Source organism: Sylvia atricapilla, chromosome 5 (assembly GCF_009819655.1).
Source record: "Sylvia atricapilla isolate bSylAtr1 chromosome 5, bSylAtr1.pri, whole genome shotgun sequence".
NCBI lineage: Eukaryota > Metazoa > Chordata > Aves > Passeriformes > Sylviidae > Sylvia > Sylvia atricapilla.
Window position 1 is genome coordinate 46,128,303 of NC_089144.1, and position 23,327 is coordinate 46,151,629.

At 36.1% G+C, this 23,327-nt stretch overlaps 1 protein-coding gene across 2 annotated transcripts in view; it reads right to left on the reverse strand.

Annotated features, from left to right (window-relative positions):
* The window catches only part of ANKS1B (ankyrin repeat and sterile alpha motif domain containing 1B), a 413,515-nt gene that overhangs the window by 286,916 nt on the left and 103,272 nt on the right, over window positions 1-23,327 (reverse strand). For both annotated transcript variants that reach the window (XM_066319365.1, XM_066319364.1), the window contains exon 10: window positions 8,302-8,467. In XM_066319365.1, the coding sequence (XP_066175462.1) occupies window positions 8,302-8,467 (166 nt within the window). The remainder of the gene's footprint in view (window positions 1-8,301; window positions 8,468-23,327) is intronic.

Genomic DNA, 23,327 nt, shown 5'->3' on the forward strand with positions numbered 1-23,327 from the left:
AACATATCTAATTTGTATCCAAAAATTCAAATAGATCTGGCAAGAATTCATCTCAACAAATGGTGCTGTTTCTTAATAGCACCTGACATACTGATAAGATTTAAGACTAAAAGGAAGCTAATGGAGTAACCTTGGTCATTATGGGCTTTCAGCCTAAGATCAGAAATAATGGAATAGCTGATACAGATCACCATTAATAATAAATGGAAGGGACATAGGTTATGCAAATTAGCATTGCTTAAAAAAATGGATCTTATTATTTAACCTGTGTTTTTTAAATAAAATGTTAAGTTTGTTGAATAGAGGTAAGCACTACAAGTACATTTGGATTAATAATCTTTATTCAAGTGGTTTATGTTTTCAGTGTAGGAAATTAAATTTTTTTTTTATACTTAATTGTTTCAGATACATGTGCATAACAAGAGTGCACTACCCAAATGGAAAAAAGGTAAGAGTTTTATCATCTTTATCCTGAAAATCCATTATTGGTAAAAGGAGTGTCAAAAAGCCTACATAAATCTCATGCCTTTAATGCGCTCTGTCAGGATTCTGAAAGCTGCCAGTAAAATGGAAAAGAGTCAGCCAAGAAAACACTCTAGAAACAGCAATCTCTGAATACTTCTGTCTGTTCCACTGTCTAACTCTCAGTTTGTGAAACTGAAGTTTTATTTTAGCCGAGCAGGAAAAAATTCTAATTTTTTCAAAAGTCAAAAAGTTAAGTGAAAGATTAAAACAACAAACAAACAAACAAACAAACAACAACAACAAAAAACCCCACCCCAAAACACCAAAAAACCCCAAACAAATAGAAAAACAAAACCAAACAAAAAACCCAAAAAACCAAACAAAACCACCAAAAACCCAACCAACCAACCAACCAACAAAACCCCAACCCAAACAACCCCAAAACTTTTTTTATTCCCAATACAGCAAATAATTAATTTTAACATGTTGCTTTGAAGTTAGAGAGTCTGCCACTTATGTGACGACAAAATTGTAGGGTTTCAATTTTCTAGTTATTAATTTGAGAATTTTATGATAACAGAGGTTTGTCCAAATATAATATTTCCCTGTTTAAAAAATAATAATTCAGGGAACAGCTGTGTTAGAGGAACCTATGGCTTTATCTCATGCTGCACCAGGACTGCTTGGAAGGAAAGCCCGTGGATAAACTACTGAAACATTTTATAATTTATTTTCTCTCATCTCCTAATTTGTTCTGTTAATACATTCATAATTAGAATCAAATCCTAATGAAAATGGTGATTATTTTGCACAACGAAAGTAATTTTTTTCTCTCCCTTTGTAACTTCTAACAAAAAACCAAAACAATTCCCATGTTGTAGAGGAAATTGAAAAATAGAGCATAAATATGTTTTCCTCTTTAAACATTAGGGAGGGCATATGTGCACTGTGGGTGCAGCAGGCTACAGACATGTCAAGAAAGAATATGGGACAGTATCTGTCTACATAAAGTGAATACAGACCACCGGAGCCTGTTTCTTGGATATATGAGAAACCTGCAATACCTGGACAACCCAGGAACAAACTTCACTGTGGAAAGAACTTTCAGACTGCCTCACCTCCTGAACACTACCCAAATATAGCTAGAGTGGGCCACAGCTTTAACATGTTGTCACAACATGATTAAAAGAAGGTAGTTAGCAAGGCAGAAATCAGTTACACGCCTCACTGACCCATCTACAGCCACTTCTAACTACAACAGTGTAGCAGATAATTTAAGAGGCATCATCTGATTTCAGACAAAATCAGAAGGGAAATATTCTCACAGACAGTACCTAATTTTTCATCTCGTAATACAAGTGATATTTTTCCCAGTCTCATATCAATACTTAATTGACTAATTCCTAATTCTAATGAAAACCCTTCATTTGGAAGATAATATATACAGTGAAAATCTAACCAAACTGAAATCATTGGCAAAACATGTGTTAATATCAATGCCGTTAGGAATACATATCAGCCTCTGAGACTCAGATCACTTGAAGACCTACTCTTGGAGACTAGCAGGTCTATAACACCTGTCCACAAAATAGTGACCAACACAGGACCAACTGTGCTCCTCTAGTATTTTAAAAAGTCGGTAGGAAGCATCCTAATTAAATAACATCAGAAATTCAAAAAATAGGTATGAAAATAATATTATGATGAGACAAAACTCCCAAGCTTCTCATATTTTGGGGATTTGCCAAACAGTTCTTGGAACATGTAAACTAGTTTGGGGAGAAGTTTAAATATGCATAATTGTTTATGAATATGCAATAGGCTGACGCAATAGAAAAGGTATATAAAGGGTGTCTCCAAAATAGCAGGTGTGCTCTTGGCTGAATGCCAAGCACCCAGCCATTAAAACTTTGCTTTATTGTCTTTGTCTCTTACTGTCCTTTATTAAACTTTTAAATTTTACTTCATTTTTCACATCAGGTACTATGAGACTCTCTTGCTCATTCTTTCCACAGCCTATGATACTGTTTCTGTGTTAGATGTGAAGGGGGATTATATTGTGCAAAACATCCTAAGAACTGGGAAACTTCAGTTAACAATGGGAACATTTCTCTAAAGCAAAAAATTACTTAGAGAAGAAAATGCTTGCTGCCTAAGAATTGTTCAGCTATTAGGTTGCTATGGAAACACAACTTTTGTCAGTGAACCAACTCCACCAAATGGATGCAGGGCTCACGTTACATTACCTATGCCCTGTGTTCTGTAATGACAAGCTTTGAGTGGCTCTTCACTTCTCACTCAACATAGAGACCAATTATCTCTTTGGAGATAATGTCCCCTTGAGAAACAGACAGAAGAATAAAGGAGATTTGATTAGCACTCATATATCATCACAGAGTCACAGAATATTCTGATAATAATTCCTTGGAAGGGATCCACAAGATCATCAAAATTCAACTCCTGGCCCTCATAGCACAGCCCCAATAATCACATCATGTGCCTGAGTGCTGTCCAAACACTTCTCAAACTCTGGCAGGCCTGGTGCTGTGATGTCATGTCAGGTCCTGAAGCACTAGTAAGTTTTAATGGCCCTGACAAGCATTCCAAGGTTCTCCACTCACATCACTGCTGCTGAAAATTCAGCACTGATGGCAGGTAGGTGGTAATGATTTTGCATATGCACCACAATATCAAAAACCTTCAGGGACAGTCAGTTGTTTCAGAAACATTTGTGTTAAATTAGGCTAAATTTCATAGAGCATTTTCAGCTAGTTCTAGATCAACTGTTACACTGCCTCCTTTATTACGTTCCCTCTACACAACTAAGATGATTTTTCTTGATCATTAAATACCTTTTCTTGAAAGTAATCCTGAGGAGTTAGACTGTAGGTCATGTGTTTAAGTGCACTATATCCTGTTATCTCTGGTTTAAAAAGCATACTTCAATGAAATACAGCTCTATTAGCAGTCCTTCTGCTTGAAGCAATTTGTGTGAGTGGCTTTCAGAAAGGTTTGTGTGTGACCCTTCAGATCAATTATAGTTTCAAAGTGATGAAGCATTGATGACTAAAGCTACACCCTTGAATTTCCATTCATCCAGAATTTTTTTATATCTAGTAATGTGATGGTTCCTTCTTGTGGTCACTTTTCACTGCTTTGCTTGTAACTCGAAAATAACTGCACAAAAGTGAAGGTATAAATTCATCAAGAAAATACATATTTGGGATCTTAGTCTCAATCTGGAAAACCGAAGTGTGCAAAAATTCAGGATTACTGATGTCAAACAGAAACTGACAAATAGAACTTGATTTACCAAGCCAAGTATTAGATGATTTTGGAAACTAAGTAAAAGACATATTTTAATGTTGATAAAAATGTTATCACAGCTAGGCTCTTTTTTAATTCAAGTTTCTGTAGGATAGTCTCCTAGATACCTGTGTGAGACTGTTGACACAGTGTTATACAGTTGAGGTGATCTGACACACTGACTACAAGTTTTCAGGTTCATTTTCATTGTGATGACAGTAGAGGGATGCCAGGCTGAGAAAGAAAAAAAAACCCCAACCTAATAGTGCAAAGAATTGGCCAGCTTGGGGACAGTTTAATATATTGTATTAATTCAATGTGAACTAATTTTTTTATTGATTTCCCTGTTGTGACTATGAGGCTATAAGAAGAAGGCATGATTAATTGCAGATTTTTTAACTGCCTGGTCCTCCTTACGAGTCACTGGCATTTAAGGACAAATCAAGTAATTTTTTTAGATAACAAAAACATCCTGACTGACAACAACAAGATTGCTTTGAAGTACATTTAGCTGGACAAAGGAGCAGAATAGCTGCTATCTCTTTCTTTGTGTTTCAGCTCCTTGCCTTCTGCTTGCCTGCTATAGGCTACTGGCAACACATCACATATCTAAGGACAATTTTTATTCCTGGTAGAATCCATATCTTTGATATATAACTGAGTAGAGTAGTTGTACAAGAGCTTTCTTTAAAATTACTGAGTTGGGAATTGCTGACTTGGGAATTGAGAACTCAGCACAAGTGAAGCCCCATAGTATTGACCTTATTTCTCAGCTGGATTTTGCAGTCCACACTGAGTTCTGCTTTGCCACAGCTCAGCTGTTTTCAGATTTAAAGATTGTTCACTAACGTGTCCCTGACCTGCAGCCACAGTGAAGTAAGATAAGGAAACATAATATGTTCTTGAACTAGAATTCTCTTATCCAATGGTGAGTCTCATGCAGTTTATATAGTGAAATGCCTCTCCTTGTCATTGAGATGCTTTATTAAAACCTTTGTTAATCTGCATAGACAGATCAAATTTCACAAGGAAGATGGTTGGTTTTTCTCTTCCACAAGTTGTTAGGGAGAAATAAAATCTGAAAAGTCCTCTCTAATTCCTGATTATACACAAGGAGACCTAAAAATAGTTTAATTATTACTGGCCATCACTCATGATTATTGAAAATTTAACATGCAAACCTCCACTTGGTCTCACTCATAGGGAGTTTCTGCAGTAGGAATGATGAAAGCAGACTCAAAGAGATATAATCTCCGTACTGGATAGGAACATGTACTAAACTACAACTAAAAGTAAAAAAGAGCATTTATTCTGTAATGTAGCTCAGATTTCATTCAATATATCTCCAAAATAAAATGGATGACACTGTGTGATACAAGGATGGACTGTGGTACAGAATGTCTAAGCTACTAAGGGTGCAAGTCTGTAAGGGTCTTTAACATCAGAGTCCCAAAAGCAGCCTGCTGGTACACTGAAATCAGAATTCTGGACTCATTATGTAAGTGACCAAAACCACACTAACTTCAGGAACATTTTTTGAACTTCACTTACATCTTTTCCAAGATCATTTGTTGCTATAGTTCACAAAATTTCATTACATCCCTAAAAGCAAAAAGAATACTAATGCATGGCTTATGAACTAATAAAATTTCATTATTATTTTTCAAGATTAAATATTTCATGTGAATTCTTTTTAAATAGAAGAGCAGTGTAAAAATTAAAATGAGTAGCAGAAATGTCTAGTTCAAGGAATAAGGATACTCTCTTGGAATAGGATATGACAATATCCACCAGGAAAATATCCAACAGAAGAATCAGCAAGATTGATTAATGAATCAATTATTTTATATTCATTTAAAGAGATGGATCTATGAAATTTGAACCCCAAATTTGTATTTTATTTAATGGGAAGAAATGGTCTCAAAGAGTGCAATACTTCAGAATATTCTGATCATGTCTTAACTATTAGTTTAGAAGTAGAAATGCTGAGAGATGCTTATACAATCTGCCAAACTTGTCCTAATAATCTATCACAGAAACAAAGAACTGTTTTACTTGGACTGAGACACACAAGCAGTCTTAAATCTGTCCTAATTAGAAGCAACTACTTCAACTGTAAGCATAAACCAATAAATGTAACTGTTTCTCTTCCTATAGAAATCTATTTTCTTGCAAAGAGATGTAAAATTCACACAACATTCGTTTTCAGAAGTAGAGGTAACCAACTTCATGATTACATTTATTTGCTTTCTATTCAGTTTTTCTCCCTGAAAACTAACAAGCCTTTACCATTTGTTGCATGGTGTCCTCATACTCTGTGATTCCTCTACCAACAATAAAATTAAACAATGAAATTCAGGAGAACTACAGAACAGACTGTAGGGTTGTTTTTTTTTCTCCCCAGAGCCCTACATATCACATAATACAGAAATTTGAAACAATATTCCTAAAGTTGGCATGTCTCATTGACACAAAAACCGTGGGAAATTTCAGGAAAAAAAAGCATGCAAAAATAGATATTTCTTTTTAAGAAATAAGCTATGATCATATGTAACTTATTCAAACAATAGATCTATATGACCTAATGTGGCATGGTGACTGCATGTACAATTGCACCTCATGCTAAATACCTTATAACTGAGAGTGACATGATTTATTTCATTTGGTCCATTTGTAGTATAAGAGCTAACAGGATTCCAGATACAGTTTGCAAGGCAAGCCAGTTAAATAAATTCAACATTTAAAGCTTAAAATAAAACCATATTTTTCTACACAGCCAAATGTTCTTCCCAATAAAATGCCAAGAGGAAAATATCATAGTGGTATATGGAAAGCTAAGACAGAAGGAATTACAGTACTTTGGTATTGTCAACTCATTGATCTTGTTAGATCTTCTAAATATGCATGCCCTCATGAATAACCTACACCTTCCTAGCTTATACTCTAGGCCTCTGATGCACAGTATTTTAAACTTTACACAAAACATACTTCCAGATTAAGACAAAAAATATCCTTTATAGGATCTGTGTTTCACACTGATTGTAATAAGACTTACCATGCCTAAGAAAAATGCTTGTGCTCAGCAGAGAGCACAATTCCAAAGCCTGGTATTTTGACCAGTGAACACTCCATCTTTTTTAAAAAAATGCTAATTCCAAGGGGAAGCTTTCTTGTTGAGCCCCATTACTAAGAAGGCAAGTAACTAACTCCCCCTACCAATTTCTTGGGTATGTGTATGGCAGTCTCTCCACTGCAATTCATATGTTTTTGGTAATTATTCAATTAGAAGTGTTAAAGATAATTTGTTATTTTCTTCCTCTCCATGAAAAACAACCAACAATAATGTTCTCCACAATCTATTTTTCTTTAAGATTATCAGAGCCAAAGTAAGAAAGACAATAGTCATGCTGATGTTCAAGTCAGATTCTGGTTCATTCTGTGCAACTATGCTATACAGATGCTATCCTATTCTGTGCCTCCTTTTAGAGTGCTGGTCAACATGCAGGTTCCACCAAGTTTTCTTCAGGTGAAATTTAATAGAGGCAGGAATTAACATCCACTCCATCTTACCTTGCAAACTCCAAAGCGGTATCTTGCTATCTGGCCCTTATATATTATGCCTGATACAGCTCTGGCACTCTTTCAATATTAGTTCAGCTGTGAAATCAAGAAGGTGCTTCCCCTTACACAGACCAGATCAGTAACACAGTGTTAGTCAATAATCATCTGTCATCCTGTATATTACCCAGATCATGACTCCTAATCAAGACGCACAGGTCGGGAAGTCAATTGCGTGTTTCAAATATGTCTCTGCTGCTGGGAACTGTCATTTGTCAAAGCAGACTCTCAGTCCAATTACTTAGAGCAAAATGACTATATTCTGAAATTCTTATACCAGGTGGTGACTAATGAAGAGTTCAAACAAGGGTAATGGAAGAGATCATATAATTTTGGAGAACATAAACAGAATTCTTACAAATAATATCATACTTACAGAAAATATCTGAATTAGCATAATTCTATTAGTTTTTAAATATTTTAACTTATTGCTCTTCAAACCTATATATAACAAACAGCAGTCTGTCAAACTGTCATTTAATATTTCTCTTAATTCTCATTCACTATTTAATTTTCAAAAATGGATTAGATATTCTTTCATGTGAAAATGCAGTGTACTTTAAATTTTAAGTACTAAGTAGTTCCATAATGTGGTTGCTAAGCAGTACTTAGAAAAAAAAGAAACAGGTTGGTTAAAGGATTACTGCAAAAGGCTGGTCTACAAGAAACTGTTTCTAATTTGGCTTTTTGCAATCTTGTATATATCTAGGAAAGTATTTAAACATCTGCTTTGCTTTCACTTCTACAACATTTTGCTATTAATCTTCCTTCTGATGTGAAGCTCCTGTGGTAACTAATGGAAGACTATAATCATACTGTGATAAATAAACAGAGCGTGCTTAAAATCATAAACCTATATATTCTATAGATTAACACACCACTGACTGTGTAAAGGATTATTTGGTGATTTACCTGGTCTTGAGGAAGGAACTCTTGCTATCTCTAAGGAACAAGGCTTTTTGGTGACTGCTATGTCTATTGAATCACACAGACTGCTGTCATTTTCTGAAGAAACTGCATCCAGAGGTACAGAGGGTATTGCTTCCAATGCATAACCTCTCTTCTTTGAATAAGATTCCTGAAATGTAAAAATTTAAGTAGGTTAGAGAGATGTTTCTCATATGACGCAGTAAAAGAACCAGGCTCAATAACTCTGGCTAGCAGGGTTTAGAATTCAGCATATTAAATACTGCATTCTGCTAAATCCAAACTGTAACAGAGCAGAAAAATTACATGCATGCTAAAAGATAACATTTCTTATTTCTTTAAATTTTGTCTAGTACCGTTCTTGTTCAGTTTACAGAAGAACTTGATTCATCAAACTTTGTGTTTAATGAAAATTGGGTTACTGCTTTTGCCATATCTGTTTTTCTAGGTTGTAATTCAGGGGATGTCTCATTTTTCTTTAAATTGTATCTCATGAGAGCAACAATTACATTAACCACTACAATTACATTCTCTTCAGGGATTGTTTTACAAAATGTTTATATTACATATACGAAAACTAAAAATATTACTTCTACATATGGATGGCAGGATTCCAGGCTGTGAATGAAGATGAATTACTGCTCTACATTTCAGCAAAATAATGACAAAAGGTCTCATAACAGTGATACATACAGCACATTCTACTGATTAGTAAATGTTGAGGGAGGGGAAAAAAAGGTATTTGAAGTTTTGCTGCTACAGTAATCCACTCAAGTAGACTGTTTCTAGTTTTGAACATGAATAAGAGGATAACATCCAGTTTCAGCAGAGTTTCACCAGAGATTTACTTTTTTTAATTCTGGCAGAAAGCAATATCATGGTCAAAGACATATTTCCACATCTTTCTTACACTGGACACATGGATGTCTCTGAAAGTCAAGCATCAGACATAAATCAAATATGATATAATAAAAGGCAATGGGCAAGAAAGCACCCTGTCAGTTAGATAATATCATAGCCCTACTCAGAAAATGATTGAAGAATGTGATGTCTAAGAAAATGTGGAAAAACAATTTCTTCACCAAGAGCCTATATTACCTAAGGTAAATTATGGCTGTAGTTAACAGTGCCTTTTCAGATAAATGATTTATACTGTTAGCAAATAATTACATGACTCAACTCTTTGCCTTTTTTTTTTTTTTTTTCCCTGGTCATTGTGCTTATTTGTTCCTTATGAGAGTTAACAGTTTGACAATAATTTAAGGCCTCTTGAAGGATAGGGTTAAGACAGCACCAAGAGCAGCTTCGATTCAAAATTCTTGATGACTTTAGTAGAGACAGATTTAAATCCCACATTAAACTAACAAAGAATTTGGAAATGAACACTGGAAACAGTGTTCAGGGAAGAGAATCACACAAAATAAATAGAATACTAAGACACATTTTTAATAAAAATAAATTAGTACATACTAGCAAACAATAAAAAATTGGTGGTCAGCATTCAAAAAAACATATCTAAAAGAGCAGTACAATTGTATCTCTATCTGTTTCTCCCTTTCCAGTTTCTACCTGTCAGATTATGAACTCTCAGTATTAGTAATCTCACAGTTACAAACTAATAATAATTAGTTTCAGGTAGTAGACATAATAAAGATTACAAAATTCTGCAAGTAGCCTTCCTGCAGCTCCACAGGTAACTTTATTAACTTAAGCCATTTCATTCACTAAATGAAGTTAATAGAAAATTATACAGAGGCATCAAAGCAGCTGAAGTGCAACTGCAGAACAAGAGAAGGAATCCTTCTAACCTTGGAAAAAAAAAAGAATTTTTACCTTGTCCATTTAAGTCTGCCATAAAGAGGCAAAAAATTATTTACCAAAGCAATGGCTAAAACAGGAGACTTCAATTTAATCCTTGTACTCTTCTAGAAATATGTGTTTAAGTCACAATGCAATGCCAAAACCCTAATTATAGTAAATCTGCCTAGAGAAGCCCATGAAGAAATACTGCAGCCTTTAAAATTGTCACAAAGCACCAAAGTGAAATTCTGTTCAGCACCTAAATTCAGCTACACTAAAAAAACCATTTAAAATTGATACACAAAACATGAGAATAGACATTGGATCATACTTCGTGTCACCCAGTATTCTGTCTGTAAAGGCAGACAATAATGCTGACCTAGAGAACAGTGAAACATGTTCATGAGATAAGGTCATGATACATGAGATAAGGTCAAGCATGTAGTAACTGCTTCTGTGAGACCTTGTGGTTCTCACTCCTCATAGTCAAAAGGTGCTGACTTTGTTTCGCATGTCTACCAAACCAACTTTCTAGAATTACAATCTCAAGTTGCCTTTAGAGTACGTCCCCTTTCATAGTTTGCATGCCCCCCATTCTGTTTTTAACTATCTCATCAAGTTTGACATTGCTGTTTTATACTTTAGATGGCAATGAAGGGTTGTTCTTTACTTATCCTCTCCTTGTGATTTCACAGACATATGCACTTCCCATGTCCTCTCCTTTAGCAAATGAGAAATACCAACCTACTCACCCAGCTGTTAGAGGATTTTGACCATACCTGTCACCTTTCATCCACTCAGTCTTCAATGATGTGACAGAGATCACATTTTCTCAGATCTCCTCATTCAAGATGAGGGCTCACCAAGTAGTCATACTGACATAATGATGTTCCTTTTTTGTATTCTACTCCTTTCCTAATTGCTATTAACATAGTTCAATTTTTGAATGTTATTCAACATTCTGTAATTAACATTGCATGAATGTAAATGTCAGAAAAGAATAAATAAAAATGATACGGTTACTCAGAAAATGGTTAGAGTGTAAACTACTGACAAATTCTTCATAAATATCTCTTTAATAAATAAAAAACCAGTAATATTATGTCCAGCAGAAGTTAAATGAGTTAGACCAAAAAAAAAAAGAATTAATACTTTAGAAAACCTGAAATTCTACAACCCATTAAGTGAAGATGATAAACCTTAATTTAAAAGTGCATATGTAACAAAAAGAAAATTTCTCATTGCTGGAGAAAAGCATTGTGAAGTCTTCTGGTTGCAGTAAAATGTTCTCCATTTTGCCGGTACTAAGTATTTCTAGAAATTACTAAGGTTTAAACAAATTCATCAACTTCAGCTTTGGTGTTAGCAGATGTCGTAAGATTGTCTGTAATTATCAAGCATGAAGCAATGTGATTCTGTTTTTTTATATGATTGAAAGCTCTTGACCAACTGCAATAACAAGTAACTATAGTAATTGTGCATGCCCAAGGTATTATCAACTGCATAATAAAATCTTCTAAAAATAATTTTCCTTTGTATGTTTAGCCCTGAAATCAAAATTAGTCTAATTTTTGTTTTAAAAATAGAGATTGTTCAATCTCAATTTTGTATTAATGATTCCAAATTGCTGAATGTGAAACATATAACTGACCATCACCATCAAGACAGAATTTGTCCTTATTTGAAATTATAACTTTGTAAAAATAATATGTTGGTCTGCTAGTACATTACAATAAGTATTTTTTTGTGGAAAGGATAAAAATACATACATGATAGAAGTTTAAAAAAAAGTAACATTGAGTCACTGTAGTGGGAAATCACTAGAGAACAGCCACCCATATTGATAAATGTAAATTAGATTTTTTGTCTGGTAGAAACAGTCATATGACACTGAAGTTGCAGAGCACATGCCAGGGACACAGTATGGCCCTTATCCATAGCCCTGCAGTCAACTGGGTCTCCTCTGAGCATAAGTTTGAAGGTATAATACCTATGATACGCTATCTGAAACCTGCACAGGGGTAAGAGATTGTTAATCAGTGGGAATGAACTTGTTCCTAAAATACCTATTTTTGGCCATTGCAAAGGGTTATGCACAATTGTAAAGCAATACGCCATAACATGACTAAATCTTCAAGAACTACACGATATTGAGTTAGACCTTTTTTCCAGGTTTCTAGCTTCTCTTGATTCTGCCTTCTATATAGTCTTGCCCTCCTTTTAAGCATCAAACTGAATGATGTACGCTTGATGCATACTGTGAGTCATGCAGGCAGGGGCAGGGCTCCTCCACCGGTGAGTAGCAGACTGATTAAAAGAGGCCTCTAGGGAGCAGGGCAAACGGGAGCAGGCAAACAGGGCAGGGCACGGCTCTGAGGGCGTGGCACGGCAGTTTGTGAGGCAGTTCACGGCAGCAGAGTTGCAGGTTTTTCCTGCTAGTAAGGTTCGTTTGTTGTTTGCTGTGTTTCTGTTGGTTGGTTGGTTTGGGGGTTTTTTGTTAGTAATGGTTTTTACACAACCAGAAACTTTAGTTAGTACAAGTATGTGTAACCAAACAGAACCCTCCAAAAAGGATGTGTCTATACAGACCCATTCCTGTGCGGAGTGTTTGAGCTTATCAGTGGTTCCAGTGGCCATTGCAGAAGAAGCCTGCCTGTGGTGTGAATAAGTGAATGATCTCCTTTCGCCGGTGGCCGAACTCAGGGAGGAAGTTGAAAGACAAAGGAGTATTAGGGAAAGCAAAAGGATGACTCCCATGCCTTCCACTGTCAGGCAATAGGAGTACACCTGGTCGATGAAGTGGAGTGGAAATGGGCCCCTGCTCAGGGAGGTAATAAAAATTCCTCCCGACCCTAATCACCTACCCAGGTACCACTTCAGAATAGGTATGAGACCCTGGATCTAGAGAGTCAGCCAGATGATTTAGAAGAAAATTATCTGCCCAGAGGGCCTCCCAATTATGCTTCATCTGTAGGATGGACCACCACCTCTAACGTCAAAAAGAAAAGGGTAGTTGTAGTGGGTGACTTCCTTCTGTTAGACCTGTTTGCAAGTGATCATGAAATTACAGAGTTCTTGATATTTGGTGAAATCAGGAGGAACATGAATAACATTGGACTTCTGGACTTAGGCCTATTTAGGAGACTTATTCAGAGAGTTCCTTGGGAAGTAGCCTTTAAAAATAAAGAAGTTCAGGAAAGATGGGTGTGCTTCAAAACAGAGATCTTGAGGGCACAGGAACAGACTGTCCCTGTGTGCTGAAAGATGAGTCAAAGAGGCAAATATCCAGCCTAGGTGGGCAATGAGGTTTTTAAGGACCTTAGAAACATGAGTCATGAAAGATGAGTCAAAGAGGCAAACATCCAGCCTAGGTGGGCAATGAGGTTTTTAAGGACCTTAGAAACAAAAAGAGGATATATCATCTTCAGAAGGAAGGTCAGGTCTCACAGGAAGTATTTAAGTGGGCTGCTAGGGCATGTAGGAAAAAAATTAGGGAGGCCAAAGTTCAAGCTTAAATTGGCAACTTTTGTAAAGGATAATAAAAAATGTTTTTACAAATATATTAATGGTAAAAGGAAGGGTAAGACAATTTTTGTTCCTTATTGGGTGAGGGAGGGAACTTAGTAACTGCAGATGAGGAGATGGCAGAAATGCTTAACGCCTTCTTTGCCTCAGTCTTTAGTGGGAAGACGGCTTGTCCTCAGGACAACTGTCCTCCTGGGTTGGTGGATGGTGTCAGGGAGCAGAATGGCTCCCCTGTTATCCAGGAGGTAGTCAGGGAACTGCTGAGCCACTTGTATGTTCATAACTCTATGGGACCAGAGGGGATCCATCCTAGGGTGAAGCTGGCAGATGAGCTTGCAAAGCCAGTCTCCATCCTTTACCAACAGTTCTGGCTCACCTGTGAGGTTCCAGATGACTGGAAGTTGGCCAATGTGACACCCATTCACAAAAAAGGGTAGGAAGGAGGATTCTGGTAATTATAGTTAGCCTGACCTCAGTACCTTGTAAGGTAATGAAACAGTTTATATTGAGCATCATCATGCAGCATGTACAGGATGGTATCAGACCCAGCCAGTATGGGTTTAGGAGGGGCAGGTCATGTTTGACCAACCTGATCTCCTTCTATGACCAGCTGCCCCGCCTGGTGGATGCAGGAAAGGCTGTGGATGAAAGGATTTGGACTTCAGGAAGGCTTTTGACCCTGTCTCCCACAGCACACTCCTGGAAAAGCTGGCAGCCCACGGCTTGGACAGGAGCACTCTTTGCTGGGTTCAGAGCTGGGTGGAAGGCCGGGCCCAGAGAGTGGTGGTGAATGGTGCTGCATCCAGCTGGGGACAGTCACCAGTGGTGTCCCTCAGGGTCTGTGCTGGGGCCAGTTCTGTTCAACACTTTTATTGACGACATGGATGAGGGTATTGAGTCTTTCATTAGTAAATTTGCAGACAACACTAAGCTGGGAGCGTGTGTTGATCAACTGGAAGATAGGAGGGCTCTGCAGAGAGACCTGGAATGGTTGGATGGATGGGCAGAGTCTAACAAGATGAAGTTTAATAAGTCCAAGTGCTGAGTCCTGCACCTTGGCCACAGTAACCCCCTGCAGGGGGGTTGGTGTGGCTGGACAGTGCCCAGGCAGAAAGGGACCTGGGGGTTCTGGTGACAGCAGTTGAACAGGAGCCAGCAGTGTGCCCAGGTGGCCAAGAAGGCCAGAGGCATCCTGGCCTGGATCAGGAATGGTGTGGCCAGCAGGAGCAAGGAGGTCATTCTTCCCCTGTCCTGGGCACTGGTGAGGCCACACCTTGAGTGCTGTGTCCAGTTCTGGGCCCCTCAGTTTAGGAAGGATGTCGAGATGCTTGAGCACATCCAGAGGAGGCAACAAGGCTGGTGAAGGCTTTGGAAAACAAGCCCAATGAGGAATGACTGAGGGACCTGGAGTTGTTTAGCCTGGAATAAAGGAGACTCAGAGGTGACCTTATCAATCTACAACTCCCTGAAAGGTAGCTGTGGTCAGGTGGGGGTTGGTCTCTTCCTCCAGGCAGCAACTGACAGAAGGAGAAGATACAGTCTTAAGCTGAGCCAAGGGAAATACAGGTTGGATATCAGGAAAAAGTTTTTCATGGAAAGAATAATAAAGTACTGGAACGGTCTGCCTGGGGACGTGGTGGAGTCACCATCCCTGGATGTGTTTAAAAAAAGACTGGATGTGGCACTTGGTGCCATGGTTTAGTTGAGGTATTGGGGCATGGGTTGGACTTGATCTTGGAGGTCTCTTCCAACCTAGTGATTTAGTGTGTGTGCTGGTGTGTGTGCTTAAGGGCTGAGATATAAGCAGTATATGCAAATCTGTGTTTGTATGAGCTATGAATAGAATGACAGAGGCTCAGAAGGCACCTAATCTGAACTGACACTCTGACAGAGAAGAAGATAGAATTTGTACTTAACAGATTTTTTTTTCATTTTGTCAATATCCTTTCCTATAAAAATCAGGTCACTTGAAGCTTTATTACATCCCTGGAACATGGGACAACACACCAGGGTCACACATGACTCTTTTAAAGTAGAAATAATATGGAAAGCATAGAAATGAAGAATGCCACCTTTAGAAATATCTTTTTCGTTTATATAGATGGTGAAGAACAGCTATTGAGTTCTGACATACCCCTACAGATCCACCAGGATATTTTGCTGTGCCCCCTGGCTTGCTGAAGGCCAGAGAACCAGCATCTAGAACCCAGATGGCTCTTCCATCATAGTATGATAAATTCTGCCCAGTTGTTCCTTATAAGATACTTCATTGATGAAACTTTGGAGAGTTATTGATCTTATATACTCCATCAACCCAAAGCTCCTGATTATTCTGAGAGTGAGCAATGAATATTGCATTTATCCCATTTATGTCATAGAATCATAGAATTATGAAATGGTTTGGGTTGGAAGGCATGTTTAAAGGTCATCTAGTCCAACCCCTTGCTATGGGGAGGGGTATCCTACACTAGACCAGGTTACTCAGAGCCCCTGACATTGAATGTTTCCAGGGACGGGGCATCTACTGCCTCCCTGGGGAAACTATTCCAGTGTTTCATCATCCTCACTGTAAAAAAATTTTTTCCTTACATCTAGTTTGAGTCTATTTGCATCAAACATACTTCTTGACGTTTGTAAACAGACTGATGTATAACCTTGTTGGACTGGGACACTTCTCACTAAAATATTAATGATAAGTAACTGAGGGTTGCTGAGAGGAATCAAGAATTCAAGCAAGAAAGAAGTCCTGACCACTGACTAAAGATAATTAAAACAGTTTTCTGACATGCAGCAAGATGGAAAGGAAAATGCCTGAACCTGAACGGTGTTGCACAGGTTTGTCACAATAATGTACTAAGCAAAAACAACTGAAAGTATTCCCTATGCCACGATAACCCAAAACCCCAAGTAGATGGTGAAATATTTATTTTCACTGCCTTTCCAGTCAAAGATATCAGGAATATTACTATAATTCATGGCTAGTAAAAACAGATTTATCTATTACTAATAATTTAACCAAAGAAAGTTTCATAGACACAATTAGAATAATTTTTTATGAGTCAAACTATCATAAATGTTCATTGTTATGACAGCTAGAAACACTTGAATGTGTAATTTGCCATAGAACATATAATAAGGTTCATAATATATTACAGAATCTGGAAAATCACCAATAATCTCATTTAAGGGTAATGACACCAGAGGATCTACTCTGGTCTGCACAAAGCATTTCCAGCACAGATTTTAAAAGAGTTTGATCTTTTACCCTTTCACCAAATATCTGAAATTGCAAGGCTTGCTGTTGTAGAAATAATACATGTACAGAGTTAACTGAAATAATTATTTACTTTCAGCAACTGAAAGAGCTTCTGTAAGTTTCAGTAAGCCTTCCACAGAGCTCAGAAAAACACCAGTTTTAAAAAGCATGCTAGAGTTGTTGTGTTGTTTATTTAGTCAGAAATGTAAACATGATATTTAGTTTTTCAGAAACCATTTAAAATTTAGATCTGCTTTTTCAAATGTTATGTATGAAAAAAAAGAGTATTATTTATATAATACCCCAAATATAGGTTTATTTTCTCTTTTTCTAATGCATATTTTCACATATCCATGTTTCAAATTTAAAAGTTCATACAAAAACTCTACAGACATAAATCTCTGAAAACTAAAGGTTCCTACAATGCCTTACAATACAAAACTTACTAATATAGCCTAAACTATAAATGTGTGAAGACACGGGTAAATTGTGAACATAATGAATGCAGTGCTAACCTCAGCAGCAGAAACATGTCACTATATTTTATGCAATGTTTTCATAATTCTGACTGGCAGATCTTCAGCATTTCAAATGAAGCTAGATTGTTGTAGTCATGTTACATGCTTTCCCATGCATTCAACACTTCGGCCATTAAAAAGAGCAGATGCTTCCTCTAATAAATAACTCACTGTGACAAAGAATATCATAATCTAGTTTATGCAAACGTTAATGGTTGTGTGTGGCAATGTAGTGTAATACAATAACTTTTAATAAACCATTTCAGTTTATCTGAAAAAAATACAATTATAAACTTGAAAGCCACTTCCAGTTTAAATATCCTCTTTTTTTTCCTATTGTTTTCATGAAAAATGCTAAAAGAATCATGTCTTGTTTGAATTTCAAGCCATGGGAAAATGCCTCTTTAAAATAAAGGCTATTATCTTAAAAAAAGATAAAATGAGCTGAAACCTAAGCTCCATGGAAACAGTATTTCTGTGCAAGATGCTTATGCTCTAATGCCGAGGTTTTAAACATACACACACAGCTCCAATTGAAGCAGCAAATGCGAAGACTAATTCCTCACCTTATAAGGGCAGGAATCATGGAAAATGTTAGGTATTGAGAAACCATATACTGAAGTCAATATTTGATAGCAAATGCAGAAAACAATTAGCACACTACTCTATGTTAAGCAGACTCATATTTCTCACATTTTATAGCTAAATTTCTATCAACTACTGTGTCACTAAATGAAAAATATATCTGTTGCTGTGGGGAGAAGAATTGAATGCACTTATGTAAATCTTGAAGCAAAACACAACAGCTCTGTGAATAGTAACCCTAGAGCCATAAATTGATTGACTGGAGGACAGATAAATTCACTAAAATGAGACATTATGGCAGAAGTTTTCTTTTAAAAGAAACATTTAACATCAAAATGTGTTAATCCATTACTTATTACAAATAACCTATGCCTTTTTTGAAAATATTCTATATCTGCCCATGCATCTTATGCTGAAGTCAAGTAAATAATCTGAAAAATTTGCACAATAGAAACCAATTAATTAATACCACATACAACAGATTTGATAGAAGAGACAAATAAATATTTGCTATTTCAGGAAAGACAATCTTCCATGTTTAAAAGTTTTTGACACAGAGGAAATAAAAATTTAAGTATGTTTAGTATAAAAGTTATTGCAACAGCATAAACCAAGACTCTCTTAGAAGAAATCTCTCCTACACATGCTCCCACAGCAAAATAGAAAGAACAAGAAAATGTTATTTGAAATACTGAAGTTATGGAGAGTTGTATTATCTAAATGAAAAAAACTTTGTTGTTAATACTGCTTTTATGTGTTACATAACTGAAAAGTGAAATACAAAATTAACAGAAGAAGAGTTTTAAATTGTTCTTTAAAGATCCCAGCAGCATGCAAAGTTTGGAAAAGTTAGTACTTCCTAATTAAATAGTACCAAATAAACTTTGTACATACTTCAGCAATGTGAAAACTAAGTTTAACAGTAAGAGACAGCTGGAGGAAAAGTAAATTCATACTGTAAGCTAAAGGTGGTGCTTAAAAACAGTAAAACAAATTATTCCATGACAACATAGGAAATGTACGCATTAGCAGTAAACACAAGTTAAGAGGATATTGCCTCTATCTCCTATATTCTTAAATAACCCAGTAATTTTCCATTTCATACCACAGTTCAGAACACTAATTCTGAATGGGAACCTATGAACTCTTCGGTTTCCTGGCAAAAAGTGTGCCAAAGCTCACTAACATTCTTAACATGGTTTTTGGTTTTATGGATACAAAAAGCTCCATGGTTCAGTGCTATCTTCTCATACTGCCTATATTCTTAGCAATTTTATGACGGCTGATGTGGCCATGTTGGACTACAGTAGCTAAGATGGAAATATAAGAATGATACAGGAACATAATCATTTAATTCACTACTCATCACTGAAGGAAAATCATTCTGCTGATAAACATGCTACTTCTGTATGGGTCTTTAAACAGGAAATCCCACTGTTTTATGTCAAAGCTCTACTGTTTTAATTGTTACTATGATGATGTCTGTGGTATGAAAATCTACTTATTCACTGCAAATTCTTAGCCCTAGCTATTGTGAAATGGAAACAGAATGTGAAGATTATATAAAATAAAATTAATAAAGTTTATAAGGGAACCTAAATAACATTTTCAATAAAATCTGAACTTAAAATTTTTTCTATAGTTCACTGAAAGATTCCAGTTTTGGAACAGCTACCACAGAATCATCAATCTATTTAACAAGAATTAAGGGGTCTTGCTTCAGGTTTGCAGTCACACTAGCTGTAAGGAAAACTTTTATTACAGGCATCCTCTGTTAATGCTGTTAATTCCTTCATTTGGGAAACACATTAGTGTTTTCCAAAACCAAGATGGCAAAAAGTTCTCAAAAAAACCTTTTTCCCCAATGATTCTATTGCTCTAGGCTATGATTCAATTATTTTCTTGTATTTCATCAAATAATAGCTCATATTCAAAATAGCAATGCAAATGCTAAAAGTTAAAAAACATTCGAGTAATTTCCAAACTCAAGATCCTTTCATATTTTCATGATAAGGAAACAGTGTTGGTAAGTAAAAGAAATTTGCTACTCAGAATGCCTGGATATCACATGAAACTCCTAAAGCCAGACAACAGGAAACCCTTGGCAGTGGGTCTTTCTTTCTGGGTCAAAAAATGAGATTCTAGCCACTAAAAATCCTAACTGTGGAGTGTGTGCAGCTCTTCTTTGATCTTACAGTCCTGATGAGAAGCAACTGTCTGTGGGAGAAATATGTTAAGATTGCTATCCTTAAGAGGCAGATCAACAACTGCTCATGAACCTTACAATAGAACATTATTGTATTCAAGAGTGATTTTAAAAAAGATACACTCAGTCTGTCCACTTTGGAAGTGGATAGAAAGGAGTGAAGGAAAGCCTTCTGCTTTGTCAGCTGAATACCCTAAGAGTCCTGGTATTTCATTTGCACACAAATTCAGCTCTAAAACTAGGCTTGTGTTCAAAAGCAGCCCTCTACTTCATATCTCACACTGGCTGGCTCCCAGTGGCTTCCTGTTCAATAGAAAAGAGCAGTCAAACATCTTCAGAGATATGGACACTTGATACAAGGAGCAAGAACATCCAGGTTGGTTTCTGAAGGAACTTTCTGCTTTCAATATTTATTTTTCACAATGCAAAACCACTAACTCTATAACACCAATCTGAATAAGAGAGAATTTAATCACCTGCCTATATACAAACATATTACTACAGTTTACTAAAAAAAGCTTTATGTGTATATAGAACTGCTACCTGTATGTGGTATCTGCTAATCATAAAAGCTAATTAGAGACAAACCTAGTGGTTTGTAAGTACTTAGACTGTTGGCTAAAACATTGTCTGAGAGTAATAGACTCAATTTTACTAAATTCAGAATTAGGTAGATATAAATAGGACTGAACATTGCCTAAAGGTTTTGTTTTCTCTCTTCTTCTTCATCGTATAAAATACTGCATAACTAAAACTAGGATGCTAAAAAATTACAGCACCTCCAAAAATAATAGACCTGGCTTGATACTGTCAATTCATGGGTTTATCTCAATGTCTTCACACTTACACCTTTTATCTAGAAAAACTGCGAAATGCCTGGTGGATTGTTTGGGTTATACAGAGACATATTTATAATGTCTTTTTTAAAAAAGCTATCTCCCCCTTCCACCGAAGGAACACAGCTATTCTCCATACTATTATAAGCATTAATGTGACTTCTTTTTATTATAGTAGATTATATGAAACTAAACTGCTTAGTACTCCTGGAAAGTGAATAGAGCATCTGCATTTTACAGTGATATATATGATTAACAACATTTTAGATAGACAAACATGAAACATGAGATTCCCATTTTGTAGCTGAATTACCTTCCTGAGAGACCTTAAAGTAAAAAGTATTTCACAATAATTGCTAGAATACATTTTCTATAAAAAGTAAATACAAAATACCTTTTCATGAAAACCTGCAAAAATGTAGTCTTATATATTTTCCTTTGATATCTCAAATACAGACTCCCTCAACTTCAGTATCATTTTATTTTACATCCAGTTCATGAGTTCTTCTTAATTACAGGTTGCTATAGTGAAAAAAATCATAACAATCAGTTTGGGATTTGAAGAAACTGTAAGTTTTAGACTAGTTTGAATTTTGGTGAAAATATAAGGTATCTCTTTATAAAGCTCCATTTGTATGGAAACCCAAGTGGGATTGAGCACATTTAGGGTTATACTAAAGAAATTTGTTGATTTAGGATCTATCTTATTTTCAGACTCAGTATATTGGATACCAGCATTAAAGGTTTTCTGTAAAATACAATTACCAGACATGACTTTAAAACCAAGGCATGCAATTCCTTTTGCACAGCAAGAGAGGATTCACAGTCAGATATTACATAGTTGTTGCTTTACAAAAGTCCAGCTGTCAGTCAGGTCTTTTCTTCAGAAAGAAATCAGATCTGTAAATTTTACAGACTTCTCATGGATTTAATCTACGAAGCCATGATTTTCTGTACTATAAAAACTGAAGTTAAAAAAAAAAATCCCTCATGGTTCCAGTACTAGCTTGGTTCTCAGATATACTTATAACTTCATTAAAAATAAACAAAATGAAACAGAAAAAAAGTTTTTATGCTCAAGAAAATAATCGCAAAACATCAAGTGCCTTTAAACAGCCCTTCACAGAAATACAACCTGACACAAAGTTTGACTGCATGGCTAATGAGTGTAACAACTCCATGTAGTAATCACCATGTCCAGATATCCCCATTCAACTGGTATCCTAATTCCAGATTCCTCAACATGAGGACTTCTGTGCATTAACTGTTCCTCCTCTTACTACGATAGGAACAACAAATACAATATATGTACGATGGCATTTTTCCCCAGGAAATGTTAATACTGAACAGTAGCCCAGTTTGGTCAGAACAACCAGGAAGTTCAACATAAATTTTCAGGTTTTAATATAGCTGCTTTAATATTTCTGTTATGAAGCTGTTAGGATAGGGTTAATAATTTTGGTTACCAGAGAAGCTGGGAATAGAGTCTCCGCTTCACTGCAACCAGGTGTTGCTTTCATTGTTTTAACCAAATCAAGTATAACTCTGCCTGGGTAATCGGGATGGGGGGAGAAGGAGAAGATTGGGATGACTTGTATTTGGAAACTAGATCGGGTGAAACTGTACCTAATCATCATAAGATAGATGATCGAATTGTAATGATTTTTGGTAGCTGAACATGATTATTATTTCAAACTAGAATCGTAAAAGAAAATATTTACAAAATTCATGCTTGGATGTATACAATAGAACAATGTAGGTTTAATGATTAACATGGAGTTATGTAACAGAGGGGTATAATATTAGGGCCTTCTTGGACCCTCGTTGGAGTTGGATTTGAGTTTGTACCCCGGCTCCCAGAGCTCTTCAATAAAGCACCTCATAATCATTTCGGTGGTTATGTGTTTTCCTCGCTAACAAAGCAGCCAAAGTTCAAACATAAAGTTTTAAACACTAAGTCAAACTTCTTTCATGTACAAAACCAATTGCCATGTGCTATTACTATCTATTCACTGGGCAGTTCAAATTGATTTTTTCCATTTTCCAGTAATTTGAGAGGCAGTACTGAAAGCAAAAACATTCCATGAAAGTGTGTCTTCTGGTTACCACTAAATTGCAAACCACAAAAGGAAAAAATGTACTAGAGTTATACTATGTAAGATCTTCGCATATTACCATTGTGACGTTTCAGTTAGATATGTGACAGCATTCAATTCAACTGTAATTTCCACATGAATTTGAATTTATTAGGAATTAAATTCCATCATGTAAACCACTACAGTCAT